The following is a 12,300-nucleotide window of genomic DNA, read 5'->3' as shown; positions in this document are numbered from 1 at the left end:
TAGAGTCTTGCCTTTAATACTATGTTATGCCATCACATTTGACCTACCAAAATGATCGACCACACCTATGTGGGTTGAGCTTCATTTGGCATTTCTCAGGCCAGTTTTGCATCCTATCAATGTCCCACTGTAACCTCTGATAGACCTCCACACTATCCACAGCACCCCCAACCTGTGTCATCACCAAGTTTAGTAACCCTTCTCTCCACTTCATCATCCAGGTCACTTATCAAGATCACAGAGTGTAGGGGTCCCAGAGTAGAATCCCGAGGCACACCACGGTCACCGACCTCCATGCAGAGAAAATGGCCCGACTATGAGGCATGGATAACAAAGATTGAGAGTGGAGTTTCAGGTACACTGGGTGATGCATTGTTCGAAGCAGTTAGTGAAAATAATTTAAATAAATTGCAAGGGGTTACTGAAGAAAAGCCGTTATAAATGGATGTATGCGGGGTCATCAAATTGACGTGGAGAGAGAAAGCCAGAAACTGACAGAGGGGTTGTACATGTGAAAGGAAGAACCGGAGAAGAAGAGAAAAGGAAATGATATTCCGAGGGCGCAGGATCAGAAGAATTTGATCCACATGGATGAGTTTCAGACTCAGTGAGAACGCGGGAAAAGGAGAAGCGGAAAGAGGAATATACAACGGACAGTACAGAAATGGGGGAATGGAAAAGTCACTGTCAGGGTTTACGGACTGCAATGAACGCCCTACAGAACAAAGGCAGCGCTGACAACACTAAGTGTTTAAAACAAATCGAAAAGCTGCAATCTCAACTCAACTCAGAGAGGAGTTTAGTGCGAGGGCTGATGGTGATGGCGATATAGATTGGGTGACTTAGCGCATGAGGTCGCACATTACAATAGTGAGGATGATTGGGGAAATGGCCCTCCCCCTATCGATTTTTCCAAGAGTAAGTATAGAAATCACCAATGGCGCCCGTGATAATGGAGAGAGTTCAGGAAACACCACTGTCAGGGGCACTTGTTGTGACACTGTATCCTACCCCTTTTCCGTGTGTCCCAATTGGTTATTGTAGCTACGAGAAAACCAAAGTGTGGAATTGGGTGACGACCCTAGGGAACTTTCCAGTGCATTCAGAAGTAAAGATAAAACGGAGGAACGGAAGTTAACCCTTCTGTGTTTAACTTCAGTATTACACCCAGTCCTACCAGAGAAATAGGCACAAGGCCAGGGGACACTAGGGGATTTACAGGAGGCTGTAGCCGTGGTGATACGCAACGAGTGAAAACAACACACTGAGTCGAGCAGGGCGAGCCGCCACAAGGCTATGTTAGAAGCTGCATGGGGCTAATCGAGGTGACCCGGTGGAGTATTGCATAAGTGCAGACAGAATGTGTCTGAGAAAGTGCAAAGACTTCTAAATGGCTGTGCTCTAAAAAGGTTGCATCAATGCATTAATGTGGCGCTCCCATCAAGCTCCAACGATGTGATGCCGAGTCTTTCTAAGGCACTGGAGAGGCCTCACCTTGAGTATTGTGAACAGCTTTGGGCCTCATATCTTAGAAAATATGTGCTGGCATTGAAGAAGGCCCGGTGGAGGTTCACAAAGATGAATACAGGAATTGAAAGTTCTCATACGAGGAAGTGTTGATGGCTTTGGCCCAGGGCCGGAATTAGTGGGGCCGGAGCCACTGGGCTGGAGGCCCTGATAGGCCCCTGCCGACACCGTAAAATGCTGCTGTTCCAGGCAAAAAAAGGCAAGAAGAAGAGTAACGGTCGTACTGGTCTAAATGTCAAAGCTGTGGTCCAAGACATTTAACGGGGAGCGTTGGGAATGGACCTAAATGAAGGACACAGACACTGAAGTACTAGGAACAGGACGGGACAGACTAACGGACGGGACAGGTCGCAGATTAGGCCAGGTAAACAGGACCAGGACGAGGGATTGGGAACAAGGAGACTGGGCGTGGACTCCGAGCCCGAGACTGTACCAGGACCCAGAACCTGGGTCTTGACTCGGGCTCGAACCCCAAACCAGGCGAAGACGTGACGAGGTCTGGGTTCTTGGAGCTGGAGGCTGGGGTCTAGAGGCTTGAGGTTGGGATTTTGAGGCTTGAGGCTGGGGTCTTGAGGCTTGCATAACTCGGAGGCTGGAGCCTGGAGGCAGACTACGAACTGTACATCAACATAGAGCCAGGACTTCTCCTTCAAAACGCCGGGACTCAACTTTCACTCCACACCAAGGTGGGGCAGGTCCATCCACGGGTAACGGCAGAACGGCCTGACTTACCCGATGGAGGCAAAGACAAGACAAGACAGATTTCCCCTGCAGGGCAACGACAGAACGGCTAGACCTACCCCAAGGGGCGAGGACAGTAAGAGACAGACACCAAAGAACGACAGACAGTTCCATCTCTGCATCGGGTTGTTCCGAGTCGCAGTCACGGCCAGCAACCTAGGCTGGCTATGGAAACAACCAGATTCCTACTTAGCTCGGAGTGGCTGCCGGCCACCCAGCTGGCCCGTTAAACGGCCGATTCCATACCGCAGTGACCTCACCGACAACTGACAGCAAGTCTCCAAGAAGCAATGTTTCTCCAACGCGGCCTTAAGTTGGCAAGTGGCCGTTCTAGCCTTCCACCAGCCTTTTGCTCCCACGGTATCTTGACAAGACGACCCCCCAAACACACTCAATCCCAGGGCCACTTATATTCCCAGCCTCAAGATGAGAATCAGATGCTTATGGTTAAGTCCAACTGAAACAAGGGACAGCCGGAGGACCCGGCGTCCAGAGTCCGCAGACTGGACTGTGAACCGGAACGCGGACTTCGGAGCGGACCATGACAATTGGTTTAGTACAACACGTAGGCTATGAAGCTACAGGCCTTAAGAGGGAGGACAGAAAGTAATGCAGATTCTTAGTTTGAAGGGCAGCATCTAATGCTCTCAAAAATTGACTTAGGCTTAGTTGGCTTAGTAAAGTTATGAGGAAGACGAAGTACTCCCCTTCCAACGGAAGGGGAATATAAGAGCCATTGCCTTGATATGTACCATACTCGCCATTTACGAACTTGCGTTCGAAATGAAATTTGGAGAAAAAACGTCTCTGCTGTTTGTATTCTCGTTCCAAAGCTTTGATATCCATATCCTTATTCTGACAGGACTCCGGCCCTTTCTTAGCCCAGTATGTTCGGACTGAATCATCAAAAATTTCCTTTCCCCAGGGAGCAGGATCAGTGATGTAGGGATGCTGAGCACGACCTTGTAACCCTCCCACTGACAAAAGTTTAAACCAATAACCCATAGGCAAATTTGATAGACATACCGTTAAACAAATCAGATGACTGCTTCCCAGGGCTTGTCCCATAGGTCTTTTGACATTGAAAACACGCGCGAAGCACAGCGACCAGAGTAAAGGTATTTGCGAAAAATAAAATTCATACGCATTTATTTATATATTTAGTTTATTTTGGGCCCCTCTGCAACCCTGGCCCCTTGGCTGCAGCCCAGACTAGCCTTGCCTAAAGTCCTGCCCTGGCTCTGGGTCTGTACTCGCTGGAATCCTGAAGGATGAGGAGGGATCTCATTGAAAACTTTCGAATGTTGAAAGACCTAGACAGAATAGATGTGCAAAGGATGTTTCCCGTGGTGGGATCGTCTAGCACAAGAGAGCACAACGTCAGAATAGAGGGGCGTCCTTTCAAAACAGAGATGTTGAGAAATTTCTTTAGCGACTGGGTGGTGAATTTTTGGAAGTCATTGCCACGTAAAGCTGTGGAAGCCAGGTCGTTTGGTGTGGTTAAGGCAGAGATTGATATGTTCTTGATTAGGCATTGCATCAAAGGTTACGGGGAGATGCCTGGAATTGGGATTGAGGAGGAGACAGAAATAATAACAGCCATGATTGAATGGTGGAGCAAAGGCGATGGGCCAGATGGCCTGATTCTGCTTTTCTGTCTTATGGTCTTATCGTTTTTTTTTCTTGGTTCTTAGGAAAAGTTTTGCATAATGGAAATTAATGGTTATTTTAAGTTTTGTAGTTCATTGAGGAAGGTTCTGTAGGAAAAACAGTGTAAGCATGGACTTCTGTGTTTTAGTTTGTGTTTCATATTTGCTTTCCATGGAACTGATTTTAGGGAATCCTGGAATCCATGTGGGCCATACGTAATCTTACTTGAAATGGAAATTTCTGCACCTCTAATCCGGAAATGAGATGCCCATATTTCTGTGTGAAAAGTGGCATCCAGAGAATTTGTTTATTACTCTATAGTTCAATTGCGAATTTGAAATTAATAATTTTGTGACGATTGGAGTATTCAAGGAGATATCCTAAAAATATTTAACTAACAAGACTGCTTTCTTTTACAGAACATGGAAGATGCTGTTCAAGACTTTTGACATTGATTTTAAGTTTCAGATTCCTTGGAAAATAATTTTGCAGTGATCAGTATTTTGTCATGTAAATTTCAAGTGGAGGGTTCACACAGCATTTCAGCATTAATTCCTTCATCATCTTAAAACAGACATTTAACTTGCCACTACAGCTAGATGTTTGAGTTTAAATGTCTTCATCAGTTATCCTTGGCGCCGAAGGACTGGCATACAGATGGAAAGGGCATTAAAGTTTCTACCTTCCGTGCAGGTAATCTTCATTGTTCTGGGGTATTGCGATTTGATAGCAAATGACCAATAAGGGGAGCGGTGGAAGAAGATGAGGAACCAATACTCGAGAACAAAACACAAAGGAAAAATCTTTTATCTTGTTGTATACAGTTCCTCGTGTATATAGGATGGGAAGAGAAATGCTCGAGTGACTATATCCGTTGAGCTGGCTGCAGTCAAGTATTTTTCAAAGGATGCCTTGAACAGTAGTAACTCTACACAGGCGAATATTGTACAAGGGGCAATTAGAGTGAAAAGGTTCACCCGATGTGGGTAAATTCAAGAGACAAAACTTACAAATTGTGCTTTCACTACCTATAGAAACTTGTCATTGTTTATTTCGCTTGTGAATAATATTTTTTCCTTACAATATGCAATGAAGACAGAGACATATTGTATAACAGCAGCACCAAAGTTAAATGCAATGGATGTAAATAATGCCTTTGAAAAATCACGATTTCACCAGATTTTAGATCTGACTTTTGGAGGACAAACATTGTCTCAGCTAGCAGTTAATGTGGTAATGAAGGAAAACCTGCCAATCGAAAGCTGTGATACAAGCCAAATTGTTCCTCACTGTTCAGAAATGATTGGTGTAAATGTGGGGGGGGGGGGGCGGGGCGTTGGGAATGGACCCAAATGCAGGTCACAGACACTGAAGTACTAGGAACAGACCGGACAAACTAAAGGACGGGAGCAGGTCGCAGACTAGGCTAGGGAAGCAGGACCAGGAAATGGGACGGGGAACAAGGAGCCTGGGCATGGATTCCGAGCCCGAGACTGCACAAGGACCCAAAACGTGGGTCGTGGCTCGGGTTTGGACCCCAAACCAGGCGAAGACGTGAAGAGGCCTGGGTTCTTGAGGCTGTGGTCTTGAGGCTTGAGGCTGGAAGCCGGGGTCTTGAGGCTTGAGGCTGGAGGCTGGAAGCCGGGGTGTTGAGGCTTGAGGCTGGTGACTGGAGGCTGGGGTCTTGAGGCTTGCGGCTGGAGGCTGGGGTCTTGAGGCTTAAGGCTTGAGGCTGGAAGCCGGGGTCTTGAGGCTTAAGGCTTGAGGCTGGAAGCCGGGGTCTTGAGGCTTGAGGCTGGAGACTGGAGGCTGGGGTCTTGAGGATTGCGGCTGGAGGCTGGGGTCTTGAGGCTGGAGGCTGTGGTCTTGAGGCTTGAGGCTAGAGGCTGGGGTCTTGGAGGCAGACTAGGAACTGTACATCAACATAGAGCCGGGACTTATCCTTAGATAAGCCGGGACTCAACTTTCACTCCACACCAAGATGGGGCAGGTCCATCCGTCGGGTGACGGCAGAAAGGCCAGACCTACCGACAGAGGCAAAGACAAGACAGATTTCCCCCGCAGGGCAACGGCAGAACGGCTAGACCTACCCCACGGGGCGAGGACAGTAAGAGACAGACACCGAAGAATGACAAACAGTTCCATCTCTGCATCGGGGTTGTTCTGAGTCCCAGTTATGACCAGCAACCATGGCTGGCTATGGAAACAACCGGATTACTACCTAGCTCGGAATGGCTGACGGCCACGCAGCTGGCCCGGGAAACGGCCGAATCCATACCGCAATGACGGCTCCGACTATTGACAGCAAGGCTCCAGGAAGCAATGGTTCTCCAACGCGTCCTAAAGATGGCAAGTGGCCGATCTAGCCTTCCACCAGCCTTTTGCCCCCACGGAATCTTGACAAGACGGCTCCCCAACCACAGTCAATCCCAGGGCCCTGATATTCCCAGCCCCAAGATGAGCATCAGGTGCTTATTGAATAAGTCCAACCGAAACTACGGACATCCAAAGAACCTGGAGTCCGGAGTACGTGAACCAGGCCGTGCACTGGAATGCGGATTTCTGAACGACCCATGACAATTAGTGTTGGAATACGACTGATGATTGGCCTCATAATGGTCGAACGCTCTTAATGGTTGCATGTACTATGAACATGTTTGTGAAGAAATGATGCGAGATTGCACAAAGGAAATGAGACTGATGTCTGTTGATATTTGTGGGTGAATAACGGTAATATGGGGTTGTGGCGACCCACTTTCTCCGCAGGCGAACCGGCTCACAAATAGCCAGCGCGCGGGGAGAGACTTTGGTAATGCACCTCTGACCTCATTTGCGCCTGGTGAAGACGGGCGCTAGGGATTAAATGCCAGCGCCGCGAAGTTTGAATAAACTAGTCTCGAAACGACTTACCGACAGCGTGTCGTTATCTCTAGCTCTGTATGTAATACATCGCTACAGGGTAAAGATGGGAGTGCAAGGATAACGTTGGGGGTTTTTATTTTCTTTTTGGGTCCTGTTTCAGGGCGAAAAGGATTTATAATCTGATCACAACGTTATTGTGAATGTATTGCTGGTAGAACATAAAACATAGAAACCACTGTTGTCCCAGAAACGGAGGTTGTGGCAGATTTGAGAGCTGAGGTATCTCGGTTGATATCGGCGAGTACTGTCCCACGAATGTCTAAGCCGATAGGGAACCTAACCCACTGATGGGACATTTCAATCGGAGGGCTTCTGCTGAATGTAGAGCCATGACCAGAGAAGTGATCGGTATTGTCTGTGGAAAAGATGGACATTTCAAACGGGAGTGCTAGGGACAGACAAATCTTCGGAAAGTAAATCAGCGGCTATCAAACAGAGAAGAGGTAAAAATACGGAGAGATCCAGTAAAGGAACGGGCGAATAATTCTGCTGGGATTCAGTCCGAGGAAATTGCGTATTGAGAAACAAACATCTGACAGCAGAAGTTCCGCAATCCAGAAACCCTGTAAGCACCTCTGACAAAGTGGTGTAAGTGGTCCAGTTCTATTCCCCTTGGATTAAGTGCAGCAAAGTCCCCAGTATCATCATAAATCACTAATTGTTTTAATCGATTTTGATCATTCAAGTAAGTTACAATACATTGAGAAACAGGAGCTTTGAGCCCCATGCAATTTGAGTTTGTGCCGTCAGAGACAATATAGAACATAAAACATAGAACATAGAACAGTACAGCACAGTACAGGCCCTTCGGCCTACAATGTTGTGCCGACCCTCAAACCCTGCCTTCCATATAACCCCCCACCTTAAATTCCTCCATATAACTGTCTAGTAGTCTCTTAAACTTCACTAGTGTATCTGCCTCCACTACTGACTCAGGCAGTGCATTCCACGCACCAACCACTCTCTGAGTGAAAAACCTTCCTCTAATAACCCCATTGAACTCCCCCCCCCTTACCTTAAAGCCATGTCCTCTTGTACTGAGCAGTGGTGCCCTGGGGAAGAAGCGCTGGCTGTCCACTCTGTCTATTCCTCTTAATATCTTGTACACCTCTATCATGTCTCCTCTCATCCGCCTTCTCTCCAAAGAGTAAAGCACCAGATCCCTTGATCTCTGATGATAATCCATACTATCTACTCTGTACGCTTTGCAATGCTTCCACATCCTTCCTATAGTGAGGCGACCAGAACTGGGCACAGTACTCCAAGTGTGGCCTAAATAGAGATTTATAGAGCTGCATTATTACATTGCATCTCTTAAACTCTATCCCTCGAGTTATGAAAGCTAACACCCCATAAGCTTTCTTAACTACCCTACCTACCTGTGAGGCAACTTTCAGGAATCTGTGGACATGCACCTCCAGATCCCTCTGCTCCTCCACACTACCAAGTATCCTGCCATTTACTTTGTACTCTGCCTTGGAGATTGTCCTTCCAAAGTGTACTATCTCACACTTCTCCTGGTTGAACTACATCTGCCACATCTCAGCCCTCTTCTGCATCCTATCAATGTTTCTCTGCAGTCTTCGACAATCCTCTACACTATCTACAACAGCATCAACCTTTGTGTCATCTGCAAACTTGCCAGCCCACCCTTCTTACCCCACATCCAGGTCGTTAATAAAAATCACGAAAAGTAGAGGTCCCAGAACAGATCCTTGTGGGACAGCACTAGTCACAACCCTCCAATCTGAATGTACCCCCTCCACCACGACCCTCTGCCTTCTGCAGGCAAGCCAATTCTGAGTCTACCTGGCCAAACATCCCTGGATCCCATGCCTTCTGACTTTCTGAATAAGCCTACCGTGTGGAACCTTGTCAAATGACTTACTAAAATCCATTTAGATCACATCCACTGCACTACCCTCATCTATATGCCTGGTCACCTCCTCAAAGAACTCTATCAGGCTTGTTAGACACGATCTGCCCTTCACAAAGCCATGATGACTGTCCCTGATCAGACCATGATTCTCTAAATGCCCACAGATCCTATCTCTAAGAATCTTTTCCAACAGCTTTTCCAACAGCTTTTCCACAGACGTAAGGCTCAATGGTCTATAATTACCCGGACTATCCCTACTACCTTTTTTGAATAAGGGGACAACATTCTCCTCCCTCCAATCCTCCGGTACCATTCCTGTTGATAATGAGAACATAACGATCCTAGCCAGAGGCTCAGCAATCTCTTCCCTCGCCTCGTGGAGCAGCCTGGGGAATATGCCGTCAGGCTCGGTGACTTATCCGTCCTATTGTATTTTAACAACTCCAACACCTCCTCTCCCTTAATACCAACATGCTCCAGATCATCAACCTCACTCATATTGTCCTCACCGTCATCAAGTTCCCTCTCATTGGTGAATACCGAAGAGAAGTATTCATTGAGGACCTCACACACTTCCAGGCACATCTTCCCACTTTTATCTCTAATCGGTCCTACCTTCACTCCTGTCATCCTTTTGTTCTTCACTTAATTGAAGAATGCCTTGGGGTTTTCCTTTACCCTACTCGCCAAGGCCTTCTCATGCCCCCTTCTTGCTTTTCTCAGCCCCTCCTTAAGCTCCTTTCTTTCTACCCTATATTCCTCAATAGACCCATCTGACCCTTGCTTCCTAAACCTCATGTATGCTGCCATCTTCCACCTGACTAGATTTTCCACCTCACTTGTCACCCATGGTTCCTTCAACCTACCATTCCTTATCTTCCTCACCGGGACAAATCTATCCCTAACATCCTGCAAGAGATCCTTAAATATCGACCACATGTCCATAGAACTTTTCCCTGCAAAAACATCATCCCAGTTCACACCCGCAAGTTCCAGCCTTATAGCCTCATAATTTGCCCTTCCCCAATTAAAAAAAATCCTATCCTCTCTGATTCTATCCTTTTCCATGATAATGCTAAAGGCCAGGGAGCGGTGATCACTGTCCCCCAGATGCTCACCCACTGACAGAAGACAGGCCGAGGGTCAGGTAGTTTTGACGAAGTAGAGTGGCTAGAGAAAGACTTATACAGATTCGGATAATGGCAGATAAATGGCAGATGGAATACAGTATCGGGAAATGTATTGTTACGCACTTTGGAATAAGAAATGAAAGGGCTGACTATTTTCGAAATGGGGAGAAAATACAAAATAAAAAGACTGAGACGCAAAGGGTTTTGGGATTCCTTGAGCAGGACTCTCTGTCGGTTAAATTGCAGATTGAGTCATTGGCGAGGAAGGCAAATGCGATGTTAGCATTTATTTCAAGAGGACTAGAATATACCAAAAATCAAAGGTCTGGCGTGGTGCCAGAGGACTGGAAAACTGCAAAAAGTTACTCCACTCTTTCAAAAAGGAAGAAGGCAGCAGAAGGGGAATTATAACCATATAACAATTACAGCACGGAAACAAGCAATCTCGGCCCTTCTAGTCCGTGCCGAACTTTACTCTCACATAGTCCCACTGACCCCCAATCAGCCCATAACCCTCCGTTCCTTTCCTGTCCATATACCTATCCATATTACTTTAAATGACAGGTTCGCCTGACCTCAGTGGTAGGGAAGGAGGTTAGAGACAATTGTTAAGGACGAGGTGATGGAGTGGTGACACAGGGCAAGATAATACAACGTCAGCATAGTTTCTTTCAGGGAAAATCCTGCCTAACGAAACTGTTGGAATTCTTTGAGGAGATTACAAGCAGGAGAGATAAAAGGGATGAAATGGACGCTTTCCGAATGCCTTTGACAAGGTGCCACTCATGAGGCAGCTTCAGAAGTTAAGAGCCCATGGTATTACAGGAAATTTACTAACATGGATAGAGCATTGGCTGATTGGTAGAAGGCAGCGAATGGGAACAGAAGGATCCTTTCTTGGTTTTCTGCCAGTGAATAGTGGTAATCTGCAGGGGGCGATGTTGGGACCACTTCACACCATTCTGTATATAAGTGATTGAAATGATGGAATAGATGGCTTTGATACGAAGATTGGTGGATGAGCAGGTAGTGAGGAGGAAATAAGTAGAACGCGGAACGATGCAGAAGGATGGTGAATAGGAGAATGGGAATGAAATTAGTAAATGAAAAGTAATGTTGGAAAGTGCATGGTCATGCACTTTGGTAGTAGAAGTAAATGTGCGGACTATTTTCTAACCGGGGTGAAATTCCAGAAATCTGAGATGCAGGAGGGACTTGGGTGTCGTTGTCCAGAACACCCCGAAGGTTAAATTGCAGAGTGGGTGGTGAGGAAGGCAAAGGCCATGTTCGCATTTATTTCAGGAGAGCTAGATTACAAGAACATGGATGTGATGCTGAGGCTTTATAATACACTGGCGAGGCAACAAACCATCCGGGAGTCTCTGTTACGACCACAGCATCTCCTGTCTGTATCTCTAACTATCGAGTCCCCTATCACTACCCTTCTCCTCTATTTCCACCGTCACTTCTGCTCTACAGAACCAGACTCAGTGCCAGAGATCCGGCTGCCGCAGCTTGCCCCACGTAAGTCATCCCACCCGACAGTATCCAAATCGGTATACTTGTTTTTGAGGGGAATGACCACAGGGGAGCCCTGCTCTGCCTGCACTTTCACTTTCCCTTGCCTGATGGTAACCCAATTACCTGTGCGCTGCTGCGTTGGCGTAACTACCTTCCAGAAACTACTATCTATAAACTCCTCATTCTCCCTCATGATCCGGAGGTCATCCAGTTCTTGATCCAGTTCCCTAACACGGTTTGTTAGGAGCTGCAGCAGGATGCACTTCTTGCAGGTGTCGTTGTCAGGGACAGCAGAGGTCTCCCTGACTGACCACATCCTGGAAAAGGTGCATTCCAACATACTGCCTGGCATTCTCTGTACTCGAAACAAACAAAAGAAAACTTGCTGGAACCTACCCTCGACTCTGCCCGTTCACGCCGAAGCCTGATGTGCCAAAGCCGTCCCACTCTGACTCAGTCCACTCTGACGATGACCACTGTATATGGCGGTCTTTTTTTAAACTTTTGGCGCTCTACTTCACGCACCTGCGCAGTCTAGTTTATTTTTCCCGAGCAGTAAAGAAGAAATGACTTCTCCCCGAAATGCCTTTACTCCTTCCCTCTCAGCGTCTTGCTTCGATATAGAGTATTGTATCGATCTAGAGTATTGTATTCTGTTGCGGTCGCCTCATTTTACGAAGGAGGTTGTGTCTGTAGAGCGGGTGCACATAATGTTTACCGGGATATTGTTTGAATTTAAGGGCATGCGTATGTGGAAGGCCTGGATAAATTTGTGTTGTGTTCGCTGTAATGATGGGACTGCGAAAAGATCTCTTCGGGATTTTTTAGTTTTATGTGAGGCACAGAGTAGCGACTGCTATCACTTCCCCAGGGTGAAATGTCCAGTACCTGTCATGGTCTGGTCCAAAGTCTGCATTCCGGTTCAGGTTC

General features: G+C 47.0%; 1 protein-coding gene across 1 annotated transcript in view; it reads right to left on the bottom strand.

Moving 5' to 3' along the window:
- Positions 1–6,194, bottom strand: part of LOC140724681 (extracellular calcium-sensing receptor-like) — a 46,198-nt gene extending 40,004 nt beyond the window's left edge. Inside the window, exon 1 of the mRNA XM_073039106.1 lies at positions 6,140–6,194. Within this exon, the coding sequence (XP_072895207.1) occupies positions 6,140–6,194 (55 nt within the window). The remainder of the gene's footprint in view (positions 1–6,139) is intronic.
- Between the last annotated feature and the right edge of the window lie 6,106 nt (positions 6,195–12,300).

The sequence above is a fragment of the Hemitrygon akajei genome, chromosome 3 (genome assembly GCF_048418815.1).
Source record: "Hemitrygon akajei chromosome 3, sHemAka1.3, whole genome shotgun sequence".
Taxonomy (NCBI): domain Eukaryota; kingdom Metazoa; phylum Chordata; class Chondrichthyes; order Myliobatiformes; family Dasyatidae; genus Hemitrygon; species Hemitrygon akajei.
This window is presented reverse-complemented; position numbering and strand designations above follow the sequence as displayed.